The sequence below is a fragment of the Impatiens glandulifera genome, chromosome 3, assembly GCF_907164915.1.
Source record: "Impatiens glandulifera chromosome 3, dImpGla2.1, whole genome shotgun sequence".
Lineage (NCBI taxonomy): Eukaryota > Viridiplantae > Streptophyta > Magnoliopsida > Ericales > Balsaminaceae > Impatiens > Impatiens glandulifera.
In genome coordinates, this window is record NC_061864.1 from 6,673,577 (window position 1) to 6,697,505 (window position 23,929).

At 30.8% G+C, this 23,929-nt stretch overlaps 4 protein-coding genes and 1 non-coding gene across 5 annotated transcripts; 3 read left to right on the top strand and 2 right to left on the bottom strand.

Annotated features, from left to right (window-relative positions):
• LOC124929353 (protein PSK SIMULATOR 3) lies at window positions 1-1,903 on the bottom strand. Its single transcript, XM_047469697.1, has one exon. It carries the CDS (start codon window positions 1,678-1,680, stop codon window positions 274-276), a length of 1,407 nt encoding a protein of 468 aa, XP_047325653.1. The 5' UTR covers window positions 1,681-1,903; the 3' UTR covers window positions 1-273.
• A 13,947-nt stretch (window positions 1,904-15,850) lies between these two features.
• Window positions 15,851-18,952, top strand: LOC124932307 (65-kDa microtubule-associated protein 3-like). The gene is made up of 9 exons (XM_047472923.1): window positions 15,851-15,999; window positions 16,081-16,160; window positions 16,233-16,439; window positions 16,509-16,751; window positions 16,840-17,052; window positions 17,136-17,291; window positions 17,370-17,846; window positions 17,932-18,006; window positions 18,080-18,952. The coding sequence occupies exons 2-9, from the start codon at window positions 16,086-16,088 to the stop codon at window positions 18,815-18,817; spliced, it is 2,184 nt and encodes a 727-aa protein (XP_047328879.1). The 5' UTR covers window positions 15,851-15,999; window positions 16,081-16,085; the 3' UTR covers window positions 18,818-18,952.
• A 294-nt stretch (window positions 18,953-19,246) lies between these two features.
• Window positions 19,247-21,073, top strand: LOC124932144 (AT-hook motif nuclear-localized protein 1-like). Its single transcript, XM_047472751.1, has 5 exons — window positions 19,247-19,924; window positions 20,161-20,204; window positions 20,291-20,428; window positions 20,502-20,663; window positions 20,760-21,073. The coding sequence occupies exons 1-5, from the start codon at window positions 19,573-19,575 to the stop codon at window positions 20,859-20,861; spliced, it is 798 nt and encodes a 265-aa protein (XP_047328707.1). The 5' UTR covers window positions 19,247-19,572; the 3' UTR covers window positions 20,862-21,073.
• A 629-nt stretch (window positions 21,074-21,702) lies between these two features.
• On the bottom strand, window positions 21,703-23,399 carry LOC124931519 (protein PPLZ12-like). The gene is made up of 5 exons (XM_047472000.1): window positions 22,904-23,399; window positions 22,714-22,834; window positions 22,523-22,614; window positions 22,340-22,436; window positions 21,703-22,260 (listed from the first exon to the last, which is right to left on the bottom strand). Exons 1-5 carry the CDS (start codon window positions 23,090-23,092, stop codon window positions 21,893-21,895), a joined length of 867 nt encoding a protein of 288 aa, XP_047327956.1. The 5' UTR covers window positions 23,093-23,399; the 3' UTR covers window positions 21,703-21,892.
• Window positions 23,400-23,776: 377 nt separating this feature from the next.
• TRNAM-CAU lies at window positions 23,777-23,860 on the top strand. The gene is given in 2 exon segments: window positions 23,777-23,814; window positions 23,825-23,860. It is a non-coding gene; the product is annotated as a tRNA-Met (tRNA).
• The last annotated feature ends 69 nt before the right edge of the window (window positions 23,861-23,929 follow it).

The window sequence follows — 23,929 nt, forward strand, 5'->3', positions numbered from 1 at the left end:
TAGAAGAAAGCATAAAACTTATTATTTAATTAAAGCTTCGATAATTCTCAACATTTTTTATACTATTACTACTTTGAATCATTTACATTAAAGGATCACTGGGAAGACAAAAAAAAAAAAAATTAAGAAGAAAGGAATTAGAAGCTTTCTCTCAGATCCAAGTGGGTTGAGTTCATCTGATCGATAGAAGCAAGAAGAACTAGAAGACATTATAGTATATATAGATTGCATTTGCATGTAGAAGACTGTAGATGAGCAAAAAAATGAATGATTTCAGTTGATGCTTTTATAACACTCGATCAAGGCCTTAGCATTCATTTCCCTATCGAACCTCCATATGTAATTCAAACCCACCAATAATTCAGTAATGGCAGCTTCAGTCTTGTCCTTGTTCGCGAAGAACAACGTTTGCAATAGAAGAACGCTGGTCTTTTGAATCATATGCTGTTGTTCAAAGCTTCTCTCGCTTTGCCACTTTATCATATTATGTGCCAACGGCGAAAGCCATCCCAGTATCTTCCCCAGCGCGTCTCTCCACTCTCCGGCCAGACATGGATCACTAGCCGAGAAACCCACACCTTTTAACCGCGTCCTGAGGGACGATCGTATGCTACTCGGGAGCATTGAGTACAGATCATCTCTAGCGTCCATTCCAACTAGCTGAGGTGATTTTATCATCTTCTCCATTACTATGATCAAGTTTGCGTAGTGCAGAGGTAGAGCTGCTGCTCCTAGAGTACTCGATGGAGCCCTCAACGCCTTTGAATTCATCTCGATAAATCCAGGGCTACGATCATCGTGAATCTTATAAGATGGGCTCATCGTGATCAGCGGCCCTGGTACGAAGTTGCAGTTATCTTGATTTTCCGACGGGTACACGGTGGCGGAGGCAGAGAGGCTCCGGTGAAGAGAGCCGGGAGGAAGGGTATGTCCGACTCCGACACCGAATACGTTTTTGATTCTAGACAGGATTGTGAAAATCAATCTGACGAGAAACGAATTGACAGTGTCGTAGCTTCTATTCCATAAAGATTTATCTTTTAAAAGCTTAATCTCCTGCCTCTGCCATATAATCCTCTGTTTGAGATCAATAATCCTCTGTTCCTTCACCGATTTGTCATTGTCTTTGGAATGAATCAACTTCTTTAAAGCAGTTTCAAGTGTTGTAAGCATATCCATCTCTTTGTGAAGGGTAGCGGTTGAGGCGATTAAACGATCGATTTTCTTTACTTTAGCGTCGGTTTCTTTGGCGGAAAGAATAACCCAGTTGTGAGGATCCAAACCCATGTCAGCAAAGAGATGAAATAGCCGATCGAAGTTACTGAGAGATGGATCAACGCAGCGGGAGCTGAACCGGGAAGCGGATCGGGCGAGTAAGCCGAGATTGTCGACCATTTCAGCGCAGGCAAGGCCGAGAAGGAAAGAATCGTCGTTTGAGACAATTTTACGAACACCTTCTAGGCATATGGCTTCGTTCTTAAGACGGATAACGTTTTTGTCAGAAAGGCATTGCCATAAATGGATGAGCTTGGACATGAGGGCGGCGATCTCGAAGGCGAGGACTCCAACGTTGGATTTCTTGATGATGAGGGGTTTCCCGTTGGGGGGTAGGGATCGAACGGAGTCAAAGCCGTTGGATAGAGCTGTTTTAACCTTGATTAACCATGATTCGAGAGCCATTATAGCTTGGAAGAAGAAGAAGATGATGATGATGATTAAAGGACACAACAAGCAGTAGGTACAAGGGAGAGTTGGCCGCAAACGTTTGTTATTAATGTTGATGATTGGGAAGGAGAGAGAGAATATGAGTGGGAGTTAATGCAAGATGCGTATGATGGGGTTGGAAGAGAGAGAGAGATTAGAATAATTGAAGAATGGAGAGTTTGATGCAGAGATAGCTTACATGTATATGCAGAAAGGCTCGTGGGATGTTTGAAAACAATTACATATATAAGCAACAAAGCACTCAGGGAATCAAAACTCATCCACCCAAAATATATATTTTATTAATAATTCAAAAATCAAAATCAAAATCATTTTCATCTCTACTATATATATATATATACTAGGAAGATGACATATCCCTAATTTTTTGGTTTTTCAATTTTATTCAATATTTATAATTCTAAATAAAGTAAAACACAAGTTGATACACTTATTTCATTTATAATTTTTTTTTTTTTTCTTCAAGTTAATCCCAACTCTACTCACTTTTCTCCTTTTCTGAATCCATTTTTAAGGTATACAATTTTTACTGTAGAGTTCTGAAATTGAGATTAAAAAAATAATTATGCTGAAGACATTAATATGTACTTTTTCGTTTGGTTTTAGTTGTGATGTATTTAATTACTATTGATTTGTAATTTTCAATTGTCTTTATGTTTTTATTTTAATTGTACAGGCACGTTGATTTATTATTGTTATTATTATGAGAGAGAGAGCGCGTGATTGCACTAGGGTCGTTTCCTAGCGGTGGAAAGGCGATGATGGTTTAGGTTTTGACGAGAATGATAGCACGCGATTGCATGGCGTAGGGCTATTTCAACTTTATACTCAATTTTTCACTAATAATTTTAGCTAGATGCTCAGATGCTTAATTTATTTTGTTTCTCTCTCTAATTGTTTTATTCTCTTAATAAAAAATAATTGTAGATGAAATTATTTCAAAATAATTCAATATTTAATAGCATTTGATAGTTGTTTTTTTTTTTGTTTTTTTAATAAAAAATTTACTTACTATATTTTATTTATATTCATTCAATTATTTAATTAAAATATTTATATTTTATTCTTATCAAATTTAAATATAAAAAAAATATTACCATAATTCAACCTATCAAAAACATATATAATCTATTATTTCATTAAATATATATATATTTTTAAATCCCAATAAAACTCCCCAAATAACCCTTATGTTTCAAGAATCAATCCAATAAGAAAAATCTAATAAAAGTTATGAAAAATAACTTCTATTGTTCATGTTCTTTTAAGTGAAAATTAAACTCAAAATTATAAATATCTTAAATAAGATTTATATTATTTAATCAACCTAATACATTAGAATCAACTTCTATTATCTATCCTAATTTATCACTAATCAAAATGTCCATAAAAATTGATTATAAAAATAGCAGCTTATAATTAATACAAGCTATTAAAATTATTCTGACTTTCTATATATCACACTTTTTTATGTTTATATGTTAATCATATTATATATATGGCTTAAATTGATTTTGATTATTAATTTATTTATTTATTTGAAAAATATACCTATGTAATGTGATAGAAATGATATTTGTTTAAACATAACAGTAAAATAATATATATTGTTCATATTATTATTAAACACATCAAAATTATTTATTTGAGAGGAACAATAAAAATATTAAACAAAAAAATATTTAACAAAAAAACGAACAGCTTAATTTTTTTTTTATCTAACAACTTCCTAATTAGGCTCACAAATAATTAGCATGGTTGAGTGACAAGTGCCTAAGATATGGTGTACTGAACGACAAAAAAAACAAAGGCTTTAATATCCAAAGGAAAAATCGTTAATATTACCAAATTTACTAACATTGATATCTGGCAAAGGATAACTAGTGGTGTTCTTGGATGCCAACGGATAACTAGTGGTGACTACTGAGGTTGATTAATTAATTAATTAAGATTTAATTGTATGCAAATCTTGGATCGGACCCAATATTTGGTAGTTGGTACAGTAGTCAAAGATGACTTATATTATATAGGAAAATAAAATATGATTATATTTTATGGTTATTTAATTAATTGTTTACTTAGGATTTCGATAATTATTAAATGAGAAATTAATTAGGAAAGCGGTGCAGTGTAGTGCCTGCCTTTAATTTGTTTGGTAGGTGGGTTGGTTTTCCTTCTTTTCATTTTGTCAAAAGGGATATTGTCATTTTCCCCAACTCACCTAATTCCAAGCATAAAATCACATTTCTATATATAGGAGATGATTGTATTCAATTTATTGTCCATATTATTAGAAATCCACAATTACACCCCCACAAGTACATAGTAATCAATCTTAAGAAATTAAAAAAGTCATTTATTTGTTTGATCTAAAAATAACTCAACTAGCATGTGAGTGTGTCTTGTTTATCTAATTAATTGATGTTTTATTTTGTGTTGCATTGTTATAGGTCGTATCTAATTTATTTTTTAAAATGTAACAATGTTTTAATTTAATTTGAGTTGATTTTTTACATGGAAACCTCCTTGAATTTGTTTGACCTCATTTATTATTGATTTACATTAATGAAACAAGTGTATTATTTAAATATTCATAATTAAGTTGAGAATTTGAATTTTTATTTGGTAACATGACACACATTACTCTAAGCTTTACATCTCCTTTTAAGGTTTTTTTTTATCACTTCAAACTTTTAATCCTCGGCCTCCCTCAACTCCCACTTATTATTCCTGTGTGTGACTGTGTGAGAGAGAGATATGAATGTCTTTAAGATAAAAATGAGAAGAAAGTTAGCCGAAAGTAGCGAATTAACGTTAGTAGCGTATGCAGCTAAGAATCTCGTAGTAGTAGTCAATGCCTAAATTAATTATATATATATATAATTAATTTAGGCATTGACTAATACTACGAGATTCTTAGCTGCATACGAATTTAATTTAGGCATTGATTAACTCAATATATATATATATAGTTTTGCCTTTTAACTATGATAACGAATTTAACTTAAAACGTTTTAAGTGAATTGTTTGGAATTGAATTAAAAATAATTAATAATAAGTAATGTATTATCAAACTAAAGTGAATTACATCCAAAACCGTTCCAAGCAGGTATAATCTTTTGCTCAGATTACCAAATTAAATCTGAGTAATTATAAACTAATAATAATAATAATAAATAAATGACAAAAATAATATGAAGTGTAAGTACTGTACATCCACCATATATAAAATGCTCTAGCTAGCTACTCATAATATATTGTACATCGATCTACCGTGCACCAAATTAAAGTTGATGTCAAAAGCAGAAACAACACATAATTATTATTGCAGCCGTTATCAAATCACCTTTCATGTATGTTCTATTCTTAGTGGTCAATATTTTGTAATTGTCATTTTGGCATATTAAATATAAATTAAAGAGTATATTCTTGTGATCAATATTATAATAAATCAGTTTAAAATAACGTCTCACAGTATTAAACTTATTTTCTTACTTTAAAAATTGAAATTAAGTTATTACAAGAAGCTGAATAAATTTTTAATTTACTTCAAAATGACAACAATAATAATAATTTTCAAAAAAAATCAATTATATCTGCAGATATATGAGAGCTTTAGGCGACCAAACCAGAAGGTAGCAGTAAAAGAAAGCCCACATTCTTTACTCTCTTTGTCGGTAAATACACTAGCAATCCATTCATCCTTGTTTAAAGCGCTCCCCTTTTTCTTTTTCTTTTTTAATGTTTTTCTTCTTCTTATTATTATTATCAAAGTAGGAAATTATTCTCTCATCTTTCTCTGTCACGCTCACATACATTCGTATTAAAATTCCAAGTATGATATTTCTTAACTATATTAAAATACATTGGAATAATTGACTAAAGAGATTGACCGTATAACTGACAGGTAATTATATTATATTATTTAAAAATTATTATTTTGTCGTGAGGATGGTCGATCATAAAGTTATAATTATTTTTGAAAATTAATTAACAAAAATAATAAGTGAAATTATTTTATTTTTAATTATTAATATAAAAAATGTGATTGAATTAAAAAAAATTAAGTAAAAACTAGATAGAAAAAAAAATATTTTGATAATTTTTTAGACGAAGTTGAAAAAAAAAAAATTGAACAATTTTTTATAACATGTATGATTACTTTTAATTTTTGATGATTTTTTTAAACAAATAAGTTGAAAGAGATTAACCCAATAACACTTGGTAATATTTAGTGTCAAAAGTCTTGTCAAAAACGTTTAACTTCTAAATAAAATTTATTTATTTTTAAATATTTTAAAAATAAAGTATTCATTTATTTACATGTTAAGTGTCTTTTAATCACAAGTTCACAACTATATATAGAAACATGTACAATAACTAATTAAGACATTAATTTCTCAAACATAAGGTAATGGACAAAACCAAACATATGCTAAATGTCTAAAATGGAAATTAGTACCAAACTTGCATCTTAATTTACCCTCTTGTGGTAATTAAGTAAACCGTACATATACTGGTGCTACCAATTGAAAAAAAAAAAAAATTATGGTTGGTTTATAATTTTATATATAAATGGATAAGTTGGTTCTAAGATAAGATCAATATTATTCTGTTTGTTCCCAATATTTAGGTCAAATCCTAGTACACAACTCTGGGTAATAGTGATAGAATTACAGAAGCACTTGCCGTTGTGTGGTGCAGCCAATGAACGCTTGAAAACAAGAAGAGAGATAGATAAAATAATTGAAGAATAATAATATTAATTAGAAATGACCTTATAAGTGCTTAATTAATTAAGCAAAATAATAAATCTGAAAGGACTTTAGTGCATAGTTGCTTAATTAAGCACAAGAAATATGTTGGTGGATTAACTATACATACATCATGCATTAATTGTGCATGGTGGTTTATGATGAGATCTCCATTCATATATTTTCTTTGTAGATAACTATATATATCATTATATGTGGCTAATTAAGATCAATCTAAATAGTGGTGATGCCAACTGTCAATTGATTAATTAATTAATTAATTAATCAAATGCTTAATTAAAGGTCGCATGCATGCATGATCATACACCACTACCTATCATTTTTTCCTTTTTGTTCTCCGGCCAGAAAATGATCAATAATAATTACATGAATCAACTATAACATGATAATTAATTTTCTGTATACTTATTACATGGAGCCTTCTAAGATGTTTTCTTTGGTTAAACTACCATCTTGAATGGGAAATCAAATATTACTTATGATCAATGAAAATCGTGGTTAGAAGACTCGTAAATTTCAAAAAATATTAAAATAGTGAAAACGCATCAAATTTGGTCAAAACTCTAACATTATGATTAGATATATACTAGAAGGTTGATCAGCTACAATAAATAAATAAAATTTATCATACCTTCAAAACAATATTTTTAAAGTGTTCATATATAATAACACAGTAATAAATTAAGTTGCCTACATATAAGGTTTGTTCAATGCTTATTATATTTTTTTTTTTTAAAAATATCTTATGATTAGTCATCTTAATTAATTCACTTAAGTTATTGACTTCGATTCTCATTAAAAACGATTTAATTTGAAGTAAGAGTTGATTTTTTGTGAAGTTTGTGCCAGTTTCTAAATAAATAATAATTATTATAAATATAAAAATAATATTATAATGTATTTGAGTTTCAATATTAGACTCATTTAAAAAAAAAAAAAAAACAATAGGGAGTCAAAGACACACAAAAATATGTTACCGGGAATCGCTTAAAATATATATATAATCATTCAAAATAAACTCCTCACACTTTAGATTCTTCACCACAATTTTCTAATTTAAATCTTTATAACTTTATAAAACTCAATTAGAAGTGTATAAAATAAACACTTAACCATTACATCAATTGAATTATATTTATATTGTTGTGTATGAATATATATTTTTTAAGAAAAAAATCTATCCCGTTTGATTTTTATTTTAGTGGATTACTCATACTCATTTACATTCCGAATATTCAATTTGTTGTCATTTACACTCAAATGAATATTCAAATAGTTTTGAGCGCGTATCCAGTGGTCTCCCAATAACTATATATATATATATAATCGATTTTAACTTTTTTGTTTTAACTTTTCGCGTTTATTTTTAAACAAAATACATAAATTCGAATTCAATCTATATGAATAATTGGAACTTATAAAGTATAATGTCAAATTGAGGTTTTAAAAATAAATATATAACAAATCAAAATAAACTTATCACTACCAATGTTTTCTCATTTATATATCTTTATAAGTTTTCAAATAACAATCTCAAATTTGCACAAATTAAAATTTAAATTCTAATATTCTAAAGTATAAAATATAGCACTAACAAAATTGTAATTGTTAAATTACATTTATATTCTTTAATTTAGTGTGAATATATATCTATCTATAAGTATAAGTTTGAATCTGCAGCCTGCAGTGAGGTTGATCTGAATATTGAAAGCTACATATTACACATGCATATCATTTACATTTACATGAAAATTCAAGCACGGTTCGATGGCCTTTTCGGTTAACCATATATGATGATAATATTCAGTTAACTATATAATAGATTAATATATAGATAAGATGTATACAGTTTCACTTTGAAAAAAAATGATGTATAGTGATCATCACAGAGCCGTGTTTGACATTATAGATTGTTTTCTTAACACTATAGATCACAAATAGGAGGTTTTGAACTTTCGGCTGACGCATGATTTCACTTTGTTTTTCTTCTTCTTTTGTCCCTCGCTTCTTAAATCTTATTTATATACTAAGATACTCATTTTTCAAAAAAAATATATATGATATTTATGTACACGCGGTCCTGCAGATTAATTATATATAATAACATGAATTTATTTGTTTAAATAAAGTAAGTACTAATTGAGTTTATATGATGAGATCTAGCTATATGTTATCAACAATATTATATGGTATAGTTTGTGTAGCCTCATTTTGAAACACTTTTATATCTAAATTTGAATATTACTGATACATTATTCATTAAATATACAAATTATGATTTCAGAACCTGAATTAAGTTTAATTAGGTTAACTCATTTTCAAACGAAATCTCATCTGAATTTACACGGAATTTTTTTTTTGTCGTGTGCATGTATGTGCAGGAGTACCAAAATCCTATTTTAAAAGAATAATTAATTAGTAAACTAGAGATATTTTATATGTGGTAATAACTCATTAACTGTACCTGTATAGTAGAAACGTGGAGTCAACCATTTAATTATGGATCCATAAGGAATGAAAGCTATCCACAACCACAATTTAAAAGGTGGATTGTGGACTTTTTGTAAGTGGCTACCCAACTAATATTTCTGAATTGGGGGATAGATATATAAATATAAATATTATTAATTTATTTCAATAAAAATATATAATTAAATTTGTCAAAATGAAAAAGATTATCTACACCACCTTTGATATTATTATTGATTAATTTGTTCAATTTTGTGTAGAGTAATAGTAGTGAAAGGGATAAGATTAATTAATATATATATGTGAAAGGAGGAGACACATGAAACTTTATTGTGTTTGATATATATGGCATGGACTGATCATGCATGTCCCATTGAAGACTTTAGGAAGATAAAAACATGGAGAAATGTACATTCATTTGCATGTGATTTGTATCACTAAGGAGTAAGGACATTGACCATGCCCAACTTTTGCTTTAATTTGTAATTGAGAGAAATAATATCAAATCTTTATATACCTTAATGCACGAGTAAATAAAAAAATAATAAATAAAGTAACCCTTTAATTAGGTTATTAGGTTAATCATGCCATGTTACCTAATACTTTTGTAAAGATTGAAAAAATAAAAATAAAAAAAGTGAAGAAGGCATATGTATATAAATATAATTGAGGAGGATTTTAATTATTTGGAATATAATAAAGAAAATGAATATTGGATCATGCATGTCTATTCATTTCAAAACACACTCATTTTGCTTCCTTCTTCTACTTCTTCATCATCCCTTTTAATTAATTTGTGGATGGGGACCTCTACAAAGCTAGCTAGCTAGAGCTACTTTCTCTCCGTTTCATTGGATTCCATTTACAATGCATGCATCATCATCATCATCATCTAATATGTTCTGGCTATGACCTAGCTGTTTCAAAACAATTCTAGCTTTATGTGAAATTTTCTTAATTTTTTTTTACTCTTATCTTTTTAACTACTAAATTACTTAATTAAAATATGAAATTATACATTGCGGATTCGTGGTCATATACATAGTTAGGTGGTTTACTGAAAACTATATATCAAAATGTATTTTCCAAAAAATAACTCAATTTTTTTGGACTCGAATTTGAATTTTTTTTTATCCAGTGGAGCTCGAACCTTTAATTGTGTTAACAAAATTTTAACAAATTGATTTTTTTTCCTAGATGGAAGAACCGTTTGTTTATTATAACATATCATTTTTATTTTAATAAATTTGACACGTTTGTAAATTAAATAATATTTATAGATGTTTTTAACGTATTATTTTTAATTGTGTTATTTTCCGAGATCTACGCATTCTAATTTATTGAAAGGGATTTTTTGTGACTAAAAAATATACGGACTAAGAAAAGATTTGATTAAATCCAAATAGAGATACATTATATATTTATTTTTTACAGAACTTCGAAACGACATAATTTTATGTTCGATTTACCAATTTGGACGTATTTGTGTTTTAAATTGAGTATTTTTTTAAAAATATACGTGTTTTCAAACTATGAATGCAGCTTGAATGTTTAAAAAAATGTATAATACGTGGGAATAGTTGAAAAATCGATAAAATATATTACTGCTATTTTTTTACAAACATCTTAAATTATTTAAGAAAATGAAAATACTACGTTAAAGTAAGAATGCAAACGAAAAATTTTAGACGATTAAATTTGTGATATATAATTCAAAATTCGAACACGATCCAATCTCTCAAACTTCAAACAACACTTTAGGTAAAAAGAAAGAAAAAAAGCAAGCACTTATTATAAGAAGCAAGAGCACCTTCTAAAGTCTATCTTTCTCTGTCTTGTTATGTGGTTTGGTCGGGCCTTAAGGGTTGCCGACCGTGTTTGTAGGAGTGGACCAAATTTGCTCACGTGCACCATCATTCATGGTCTGCTTCTGGTTGGTCTATTTTTTTATAGTAATAATTAGTAAAGCAAGGGATAAATGATTGGATCGTTACGGGCGTACTTAAGAAGGCCCAGTACATCCGACCCATTCCGTAATTCGTATTGCAAAACAAAGCCCATCAAATCTTATATTTACCAATTTTAATTTATTATTATTATTTGTTATCATTGCCATCAAACTCCTCTCCTCCTTCCTCCCTCCCTCGTGGCCTCCATAATAATATATTATTACTTTTTTATATTAAATATAAATAAATATCTGTAACTTGTAACCTTCTCAATATTTAAGCAAAATATTTATATAAATAAATAAATAATTAATAATGGGTGAATAATTTCAAGATAAATTCAAATGTGTGTCCCTCTACATGGGAGCATAAGGATCTGATCCATGCCACAATATGTCTCCCAAAGCAACATATGTCTGCGTGTGTTTGTTTGTGTGTGAAGTTCTTTTACTAACATTTTAATGATTTTTATTTTTTAAAGTTATTTTAATAACATAATATAATTAAAGTTATAAATAGTTATTTTATTACTATATAATATATGGGTTATAAATATAATTAACTAATTATTAAAAATGTAATGAAAAAAAACATTTATAGTCGAGCCAAGGTGTACTTATTTGTACTAATTTTGAGAGGATTTTTAGATGAGTTTTTTTATATGCTAATATGATTAAAGTGCAACTATTATGGGCCTTAACAGCCCACAAATACCTTGGTCGTGCCACTTCCGGGAGGACCGGGACATAGCCCATGCTCATATGTGCAAGATTCTGTTGGGCCCAACAAAATCTTATATAACAAGTTTATTTAAGAATATTTTCTTGCATAATAAGAATGGTTTGCTTCAAATTAATTTATTTTCAATCATATTAATATACTACTATAATTTTATTATATAATAATAAGAATAAATAAAAATGTTATGAATGGGATAATCGAATTACTACACCAATAAGTCATTAAAAAAAACCACTGTTATACCAAGAAAATAATTTGAAATATGAGTGTTCAATGAAGACAATTAAAACATGTAATATATAACTAAAAGACTTTATTAAATTAAATTGAGAAGACAGTTTATATAATTATGAGATGATTTGTTTATAAAATATTACATTTCAAACATAAATTCATAAAATAATAATTATAATTATTCTAAATTATATTAATATTATACTATAAAATATTATTATAATCTCATAATATAAAATAACATATTTCAACATAAGTATGATTTGAGTCTACTATAAGGATAGGTTGGATCGGGGGAATTGACATTAGAATTCTAATTCCAATTTTATGAGAATTGACATTAAATTATAATTCAATTTTTATGTTTCGGAAAATTATAGAATTGTAATTCAATTCAAATTCTTATGTTTGAGAAAATGATAGCATTGTAATTCAATTTCAATTCCTATGTTTGTAAAATAAAATATTGGTTCAAAATGTTAACTTTTTAAATATATTTTCACGTTTTTGGCACGTTTAATACGTTTAACACATTTAACACGTTTTTGACATGTTTAACACGTTTAACACATTTTTTACACATTTAATACGTTTTTGACACGTTCAAACACGTTTTCACATTTAAAACACATTTTCACATGTTTAACATGTTTTTCACGTTTTTGGTATGTTTAACACGTTTTTGACATTTTTAATACGTTTAACATGTTTTTCACACGTTTTGACAAGTTTAACACGTTTTTGACATGTTTAACATATTTTTCACACGCTTAAAATATTTTTCACGTTTTTGGTAAGTTAAACACATTTTTGGCATGTTTAACATGTTTTACACATCTTTGACACGTTTAACACGTTTTTCACGTTTTGGCACGTTTAACATGTTTTTTCACGTTTAACACATTTTTCACGTTTTTCACGTTTAACACATTTTTCATGTTTAACACGTTTTTCACACGTTTTTACACATTTTTGACATTTTTGTACGTTTAACATGTTTTCACACGTTTTGATAAGTTTAACACATTTTTCACGTTTTTGACACGTTTAACACGTTTTTGACATTTTAACAAGTTTAACATGTTTTTCACACGTTTAATACGTTTTTGGCATATTTTACACATTTGGGCACATTTCACACATTTTAAACATGTTTAACACGTTTTTGGTACGTTTAACATGTTTTTAGCACGTTTAACACGTTTTTCACATTTTTGTCATTTTTGGCATATTTAACACGTTTAAAAAAGTGTGTTAAACGGGCCAAAACATATTAAATATGTCAAAACGTGTAAAACGTGCCAAAAATGTGTTAAACGTGCCAAAATGTGTTAAACGTGCCAAAAATGTGTTAAACATACCAAAACATGTTAAACGTGCTAAAAATGTGAAAATGTGTTAAACGTGTCAAAAATGTATTTAACGTGCCAAAAACATGATAAACGTGTTTAATGTATTAAAACGTATTAAATGTGTCAAAAATGTAAAAACATGTTAAACGTATCAAAAATGTGTTAAACGTGTCAAAAATTTGTTAAACGTGTTAAACGTGTCAAAAATGTAAAAAACATGTGAAACGTGTCAACAACATGTTAAACATGTTTGATGTGTTAAAAACGTTTTAAACATGTTAAAAATATGAAAACGTGTCAAAAACGTGTGAAACGTGCCAAATATGTGAAAAACTTGTTAAACGTGCCAAAACGTAAAAAACGTGTTGAACGTGTCAAAAATGTGCTAAACGTGTCAAAAAAGTAAAAAAAAAAATGTGTTAAACGTGTCAAAAACGTGTTAACGTGTCAAAAATATGATAAATGTGTTTAATGTGTTAAAAATATGTTAAATGTGTCAAAATGTGAAAACATGTTAAACGTGCCAAATGTGTGAAAAACTTGTTAAATGTGTAAAATGTGCCAAAATGTGAAAAACATGTTAAATGTGTCAAAAACGTGAAAATCGTGTTAAACGTGTCAAAAACATGTTAAACGTGTCAAGGATGTGAAAAAAACATGTTAAATGTGTAAAAAAAACGAGTTAAACATGCCAAAAACATGAAAACATGTTAAATGTGTAAAAAAAAACGAGTTAAACATGCCAAAAACATGAAAACATGTTAAACATGTCAAAAATATGAAAAACGTGTTAATTTAGAATTACAATTCCGACCTATAAAGATTGGAATTGAGAACTCTCAAATTCCATTATATTGAATTCCATTGGAATTTTAATTCAAATTCTTAATATTAAAGTGTCTAACAAACATAAAAATTGAGTCTCAATTCTAGGGTTACCAAACATACCCTTAAAGAATTTGTTTGTGCTTATGCTCAGTAATAATATATATATATATGATGCTTAATTATAATTTGGGGTAGTTCCTTGTTTGATTCAAAATATGTAGAAATCATATTTTAATGTAGTTTTAATTTATCTTTATTCAATGGGACTAATTTTGATTAGGCTATCGTATTGTTAATGCCTCTCATGGTTAATTGTGAAACCCTCTTATACATCTTGGAGATCTCTATTTGTGTCTCACTAAAAGAAAAATAGCCATTAATAACAGAAAATATTGTGGTTAAAAGTTTAACGACACTAGCATATTGACACTAGCATATTGTTGTTAAAATTGTTGATGCATTAGAAGACATCTTACATGTTTTAAAAAATTGTTGATAAAGTTTTTGGTCACGTGAATTAAAAACTTTCATTAAAGGTATTTTGCAACTAAAGTTTTTTAAAATGTTCATAATTAGTGATAGATAACATATTGAGATTTGATGTGTTAATATTTGAAGTGTTATATTTGGGTATGAATGAAATTTTGTAACTTATAATCACATTTTTTTTTAAGTTTTTGGACTATTCTTCTTTATTATTATTTATTTGTACGAGGATTTTATTATTGAAGAAAAATATCATTACTTTTTTTTTTTTTCCATTTTAACTTAAAGATATTTTTAATGATAATTTTGTTATCTTATGCCTAACTATTTATACTTAAATTATATTATTATACTATCTATTAAAATAAATTTGACTTTTTTTAAACTTGCATGAAAATAAAAAGGTTTACTCCATTCTTTAACGGTAAGAAAAACAAATAAATGGTCATAGTCTAAAGCAATTTAAATGACAATATTATTTAGTTAAACTTTACTTAACCAGATATGTAGCTAAATATTTTTCCATTTTGAGATAGAGTTAGATTGACTCATTTCATTTAAGTTGGTGAAAACAAATCATCTTATATATTCCATTGATATTGTTGATGGACAAGCCTAATCTAGAAATGATTGATAATTGCTATTCATTTATTTGACTACATATATTTGACCAAATATTTACCTTCTTAGGTTAACTAATTTTTTCCACCTTAAATTTTTTTTAAGTTGAATTTCATTTATGGTTATTCAAGAACATTTTTTCACTTTTTTTTTTTTTTTTATATTTTATTCATTAAAAAACATCATTTTTTAAATATAAATTTAAAATGTACAATTATAAATGTGTAAATTGTATTGTAAGAATCTTAAAATAATTATATTAATACAAACTTTTACTTTTATAACGGCTATTATAGAGAAATCTTGTAATTGATTCGATAATGCGTTCGGTTTGGTTCGACTAATTGTTTTAATTTAAAAACATAATATTAATATATTTAAATTTGGATTGTAAAAATCACTTTGAAAAATCTATTTTCACTCATAAAAGGGAAAGAAAAATAATAAGAAGATTACTATTTTATTTTTAATTAATGAATAAAATAGGATAAAATCATACTTTATTTTGTAGATCTTGAATAATCTCAAATGATCTTAACATAATCAATCTCTCATTACTACACAAGACTTTTGAATTCAAAATTTTCATCCGTTTTCCAAATGTCGTTACTCTCAATTTCTGTTTAAAACCCCCCCAAGGAGAGACACTATACATCAACGGTCGAATTCTTTCATTCTTCATTCTTCAAACATATTTCTCTCTCTCTCTCTACAAAGAAATTTCCAATTTTTTTTCTAGCTGATTCAGTTTTCAGAAGGAGGTTTTCGAATCATTGAACCCACTTAATTCAACATCTTCGTTTGCATTGAGCACTTAACGTGAGAATATTTCCTCTGTTTTGATGAAATTTTCATGGAAATGAAGAAGCTTTGGCTAAATATATTTTAGTTTAATTGCAGGTAACATGTCTATTAAGATCAACGAAGATACCCTTTTGCAGGTGGAGACAACATGTGGAACTCTTCTTTATGAGCTTCAGGTTTGTATACTTGTCTTGTTTGATTATTCATTTCAAAACAGGACATTCTTAATTTGTCGGGCCGATGATCAGATTATATGGAACGAAGTGGGGGAATCGGAAGCCGAAAGGGATAAGTTGTTGCTTGAACTTGAACGCGAATGTTTGGACGTTTACAGAAGGAAAGTAGATCAGGCTAATCGCTCAAGAGCTCAGTTAAGACAAGCCATTGCTGATTCTGAAGCAGAGCTTGCAGCAATTTGCTCTGCAATGGGGGAAAGACCTGTACATATTAGAAAGGTATAAATTTTCAAGCTCGAATTCATTTTATCTCTGTAATTTGGGTGTTTAAATTTGTTATTTTTTCAGTCGGATCATAACCTGGAAAACTTGAAGGAAGAAGTAAGAGCTATTCTTCCTCAATTAGAAGAGATGAGGAAGAGGAAATACATGAGGAGGAATCAATTCAATGAAATTGTGGAGGAAATACAAAAATTGTCTAATGAGATTCACAATTCTTCTTGTTCTTTCTCATTAGTGGATGAATCAGATTTGTCTCTAAGAAGACTCGAAGAATTGCAGAAAGATCTACATGCGCTTCAGAAAGAGAAGGTCTGAGTCCTGGCTAACCCTTTTCTCTATTTATCACTTTCCCGTTACAAATCCAATGGTATTCTAAACATAGTTTGATTTGATGCAGAGTGATCGGCTGATGCGCGTGGAGGACCTTCTAAATAGTTTGAATTCGTTATGTGTTGTGATCGGAGCTGATTTCAATCTGACGGCTGTTGAAATTGATCCTAGTTTTGGTGATGCTGATAAAGGAGGCAGGAATATAAGTGACGAAGCAATTGGACGGTTGACAGCGGCTATACATTTGATCCGTGAGATCAAAATACAGAGAATGCAACAGGTAAGTAAATTGATTTATTTGAAAAAAAAATCCTCTAAATCTCTGAATGTATAAGTAATTAATTCCCATTTATAATCTGACAGATTCAAGAACTTGCAACCACAATTCTGGAGTTATGGAATCTAATGGATACGCCGGTTGAAGAACAACAGCCTTTTCAGAACGTTACAAGTCATATAGTAGCTTCCGAGGAAGAGATAACAGAGGCTAACATGCTTTCTCTGGATTACATTAACATCGTGAGTTTAAATTTGTTGGTGGGTTTATAGTTCAGGGTTTAAGGTTGTTTTGGTTTCTTATAAAGTTTGAATCTGTAGGTTGAGGCTGAAGTTAGGAGATTGGAAGAAATGAAAGGAAGCAAGATGAAGGAATTGGTAATGAAGAAAAGAATAGAGCTTGAGGAGATGTGCATGAAGATGCATTTGGTACCTGAATCTGGAACTATGGATGGTAATATGATAATTGAAGCTATTGAACGTGGAACGATGGATGCTGGCGTGGTTCTTGAGGAAATAGAAAGGGAGATATCGAATGCAAAAGAGGAGTGGCTGTGTAGGAAAGAGATAGTTGAGAAAGTAGACAAATGGGTTTTGGGATGTGAAGAAGAGTGTTGGCTGGAGGAGTATAATCAGGATGAAAACCGTTACAATGGCGGCCGTGGAGGTCATCTGACATTGAAACGAGCTGAAAAGGCTCGTGCTTTGGTGAATAAACTTCCTGGAATGGTGGAGACGATTGCGTTAAAAGCCAGAGCATGGGAGAATGAAAGAGGAATGGATTTCAGTTATGATGGTGTAAGTTATATTCATACATATAACTTTGTTTGTTTGTTTCTTTATTGAATAACCCATTTTGATTGGATTGGATTGGATTGTTCAGATTCGGCTGATTTCTATGCTGGAAGAGTATACCATTCTACGGGAAGAGAAAGAACAGGAACGCAAGAGACAGAGGGTAAGAAATACTAAAACCAAAACAAGACAATATACCCATTAATTAGTTTACTTACATCAAGCTTTCTTTTCAGGATAAGAAGAAGGTTAAAGGACAATTGATAACAGAACAGGAAGCGATGTTTGGTTCAAAATCAAGTCCTATGAAACAGCAGAATGGTAAAAAGGCATCTAGGCTATCAATGGGTGGTGGGCAAAGCGGCGGCCAAAACAAAAGGAGAATCTCTCTTGGAGGAGCAAACTTACAAACACAGAAACCAATCATTAATAATCAAAACAGTAACAACACCCTTCTTCTTCTTTGTCATGCAAATGCAAAGAAGAAGAATCAAAGAAATGATTTTGATGATGATTATGAAAACGATTCTTCATTTCAATCTTTATTAGCCGCCACAAACAACAACAACAGCAAGCTTGATGAAACTATTTCACGCAAACCGTTTTCCCCAATTTCTTCCAAGGCAAATGTTATTCAAGACTTTATGAACAGAAAACAGACAACAACAACAACAAGTCCTTCGAAAGTAATGATGATTCCGGCTGAACCTTCCACACCATCAGTGGTGGCAGTTCCTATGCAGACATTCATGACTCCGGCAGCAGCAACAGCAACAGCAGCAGCACATCCACTTCATTTCAATCTTAACCCAAACCGATCACCGCCACTAGAAGAAGAAGAATACTCATTTGAAGAAAGGAGACTCGGCTTTATGCTTCCTAGAACAACAACAACAACAACAACTACACACCTCATCAAGCCATTCATCGTACAAGCTGCCAATTCTTCTGCTTTACTCATAACTCAATCTTAGTTTTATCTATTGAACAAGATCCAACCTTTAGTTAATTAATTATATGTAATAATCATTCTTTTATAGTTTTTAGTTATATTTAATAATCATGTTTTAACTGTCATACAAACAATTGATTAATACTAAAAATGACATAGAACAGGTCAAGGTTGAAGAAGAAGAGAAATGGTAATGAATATTATTATTACTCCCCTTCAATGCCCTTTACCAGCTTTATTGTTTTTTATTATTATTGATGAATATACCAACTTTTTATTTGTTTACGGAACTCAAATCATTTATTTAACCAAAATTAATAATGTAAAATTTTAAAATATAAAATTGATTATCGTGTTCCCTATATTACTTCTTTATTGATCCTTTTTCCTGTAAGAAAACCCTAATTTCGTTAGCTTTAAGCTTAAGACTTCTTTCTGATCATTACCCACAGCCCCTTTTTTTTCTTCTTTAAAATTTTCAGTACCTCCATTGAAGTATTGTTGCATGCTGTTGAAGCTTGAGTACAGTTTTTTCTTCTGATTCTTTTCCGAATATTTCGCGATCTTGTTTTCCATTCCATATGTGTGTTATCTGAACGTGGCTGTTGTTGTCGCCGAAATGGGTTTCCGTTCACTGTCTGGTTTTGTCTTCTTGTTTATGCTGTCCTTCTAGATGATTTTTCTGTTCTTTTCGCCATTACTTCCATAAATTTTTTATTTCTCTCGTGGGTGTTTTTGTTCTGCTTTCCCTGCTGCTTCATCTTCTTTAATATATGAATGGAAGGAAATGGGTTCACACCCGATAGTTACAGAGTAACCGCCAGCAGTGAAAATCAGAATCATCCAGGAATATCAATAATGTCGGAGTCGGCGCCGGCGCCGGTGTGCGAACCATCAACTTTAGAGGCGTTGTGGGGGGCGGATGTGAAGAAAACGAAGAAGAGAGGAAGGCCTAGATTAAATGGGCAAGATGGGAATTCAATGACTCTTTCACCAATGCCTATATCGTCCTCTGTTCCGTTGGCCGGAGACTATTCTTCTGTTGCTGCCTGGACACAGAAAGATTGGCCAATAATGGATTCAGTAAAGAAGAAGAAGAAGAAACATGAGTTTGGAAATGGAGGTTTAGGTAAAGATCAAATCGTTTCAATCTTTTATACTTTGGTTTTTTAAATGGATCTTGTGTTTGATAATATGGGTTCGTGGGACCAAATTGTCCCTGAGGATCTGGGTAGAGAGAGAAGTTTAACTTATTAGGTTACATCAAGGGACCTCTTCTTTTACCCTAAAAACTTATAGCAGTGAAAAAGACTCCATTCTGTTTAAACATTCCATCGATAATGTCTTTCATTTGTCTTTCTGCAGGCACCAATTTCACACCTCATATCCTTACTGTTAATGCCGGAGAGGTACTCTCTCCCCGAACATCTTGTTCTTCCTTAAGCAGCACCATTTTTTCTGGTCTGCTTTTCTTAATTTTTTTGTTCTGTTTCAGGATGTTTCAAAGACAATAATATCATTTTCTCAACAAGGAGGAGGATCAAGGGCTATTTGTATTCTTGCTGCCAATGGTTTAATTTCAAACGTCACTCTACAACAGTCCAACTCTTCTGGTGGTACTTTGACGCACGAAGTGAGATATATACATAAATAACACTGTTTCTATTGAAAAAGATTCCATTTTTATTATCAAATTTTGATTGCAGGGTCAGTTTGAGATACTTTCATTAACTGGGTCTTTCATGCCCATGGATGATGGTGTGACAAAAAGTCGATCCGGTGGGATGAGCATTTCCTTGTCAGCCTCGGATGGGCGAATACTGGGCGGAGGACTCTCTGGATGTTTAGTCGCAGCTGGTCCGGTTCAGGTTCTGTTCATTGGATTATGATCCTATCTAAACTTGAAAATATTGTTGTCAATTGAATAAATTAAATTAAATGGCCTATTTCAACTTCTACATCAGGTTGTGATCGGCAGTTTCTCAACCGACCATCAACTAGATCAGCAGCCGAAGCAGAATAATCATTCAACCCAAAATGGGACTGACGAATCCTATTACTATTAGTCCTGCTTCCTATCAACTACAATGAAGTGCCGGTTTCAATTAGTGTGCCTGTTTCATTTTTAACTTTATGCCAGTTTTTTATGGAGACTTGTAGTATTTTTTTAGATTATTATTCGACAGTTATTTGAGCTTTTATAGAACAGCGTCAATTACAACTTAAGGAAAAGAATAGCAAGTTATGGCGAAAGAAAGATTATGGTTTTAGCTTATCAGAATGTCCTAGTTTTTCTTCTTTCCAGCTTCTGTTGATCTTCTCAATGAACTCCTCCACTCTTCTCTTGAGCTCATCGTCGTCATCATCTAACTCGTTCCTGTCATTTTCTTCGCAAACCCCTTTTTGAGCTGGCAGTTCTTGATGGATAGTATCTGCTGCTGGATTCTCTATTCTTCTTCCACGAGCCTTATTCTCATGATCACTTCTTGTGTTCACAGCAAGAGGGAGGACCAAGCTTCTTTGTGGAATCGCGGGTTGGGATCTCGATTGAGACAAAAGTAACACTGCTATGATTAGATTACAGAAGCAGAAAATGAAAGCGGAATTGGAGGCAGCTGAAGAGAGCAATTCAACGGTGAAGGTCAACACCAACATGGCTGCTGTTGGAGGAACTCAAGAGAGGAGGAGAAGATTGTTGGAAAATTATTTAGGCTAAATAATAAGACCCGGAGGTTGGTTAGGTTGCAGTTGATATATATTTTAATCATTGGATACCTCTTAGGAAATGATAAGGAAACTTAATATTCCAAACAAAGTCTTATTAGTAACAACCGAAAAATGGACCCCCTTAATTTTGTCCTACCTTTCCAAGTCAATGATATTTTTCAAGGTGGAGTCTTTTTTAAATTAAAACACTTAATTGTGACTATCATTAAAATAGTCATCATTCTTGAACATATATTGAAGAAGTTCATACAAAACAATAATAGAAACAAAGTTGCCAATATAAAGGCAAGCACAAAAAAGCACACTTAATTTATATACTATAGTTACTACCTGAATTAATCTCATTCAGATTCATCCCTTAAAAAAGAAACTAATCATTGATATGGGCGGCTGAGGCTTCCATCAAGCCATTACGAATCTGGTCACCAATTTCCCCAACATAACCGGGACCATGAGGAATAAAGACAGTAGTGTTCTTGGACGAGTTTCCAATATCCCTTATGGTATCGAAATACTGTGTGAGCAAGATAAGGTCCATGACATCCTTTGAAGAGGTTCCTTCCACCTTATGGGAAAAGTTAAGGATGTTCTCCCTCAGACCATCAGTTAAGGCCTGTCTCTGCCTCGCCACACCAACTCCGCCAAGGTACTTGGCTTCTGCATCCGCCTCCGCTTTCTTTACTAAAAGAATCTTCTCTGCCTCCGCTCTGTATACACTTGCAAGCTGAAGTTTTTGAGCTATCAACAAAAGAAACAAATGTAAACTCGGCGAATCCCCAATTTCAATTAAGGTGCTTCGATCAGAATTGATACGAACCTGCATTGATCTCGGTCATAGCGTCGCGAATAATAGGGTCTGGTATTATATCAACAACTAAAATGTGCTCCATGTGGTAACCATATGCACCCATAACCTGGTGAATTTCATTTTCTTCTTCTTAGAATATAATATGAAAGAAGTTTGCTTTTTCATTGATTACAATTATCTTTTATTCTTTACCTTTGCAAGTTCTAGTAAAACAGCCTGTGCAACCTCACCCTTTTGCTCAAAGAGCTCATCGAGACTCAGCCTAGGAACATGAGCTCGAACCTCTGTCAGTTGTCAGTAGTCAGTCACATATACCAATTTGAATATATAGAAGTAAGTTGTAAATATGGAGAAGAAACTTTGTTGGATATAATCAAGATTACCATGAAAGACATAAGATTGAATCTGTTCTTTCGGGGTTGCTAGCTGATAAAAAGCATCATGTGCATTTTCTTTGACAACACGGTATTGGATTGAGCAAAGAAGTTGAACGAATACATTATCCTGCACAAGTTATAATCATATTTTTCAAACAGATCAAAAAGAAGACTGTATTAGTTATATGTACACTACCTTGGTTTTAGTGTCGATACGAACTTCAATTGAGTTTAACTTGGTGGAGAGTTTTCCGGCGAGATAGATGCCGTCGGTAGGGTTAAAACCGTAGCAACCGGGCTCGACTAACTTCTCGAACCTTCCCCACCTTTCAACTATACCGACGCTGGATTGACCTACGCATCCGCAGAAGAACATATTACCCATTTTCTGATAATGTCAATTCGCTGCTTTCGCTCTCTGATGTTGAATCTTGAAGACGAAGGAAGGTCATGTTTATACTTGAGAAGGAAGCATTTGGGAGCAACAGTAATACAGAAACGGCCAGTCGATTTGCTAATATTGGATGTTTCGTTTTTTGTTCTCTTTTTCCTCAAGGCAATTTCCTTTCCTTTCCCGTACATACATATGTTTTTTCCATGCTCAACCATTGATTCATTTTCATGGCTGTCTGCGGAGAGGAACGATACTTGTCCAACTGAAGAAGAAACCAAATCCATAATAACGTACAAGGAGCTCAAACGCAAACGCAAATACAAACGAACATTTGGGCTTCTTTGGAATTCATTTTTGTTTAATATCTATTCTAATCCACAATTATGTTACACAATATACTTTTAATTTTTAATCATTGCTAGAATTTGAAATTCTAACAGCAGTCTTAGTATATTTCAAAATTGTTTATTTATTTATTAGCAAACCTGGGTAACAGATAAAACCACAAAAATGAATGAATTTGGAGGAGAATGAAGTAATGTGCTGTAGTAAATTAGTAATGAGTATGAAAGAACATTAAACTAATCCTTATATTTTGGCATGTTATTAAATGAAACTAGGAATTATTTATTAAAATTAAACTAATTGTTATTCGTGGACCCGGAAGAAACAAATGGGGTGGTGGCGCAGTTGGCTAGCGCGTAGGTCTCATAGCTGAGAGTAATCCTGAGGTCGAGAGTTCGAGCCTCTCTCACCCCATATTTTTTTTTTATTAAAATTTGGCACTCAAATAATTAAGGTTGTTTATTGTAGATATAAAACATTAAG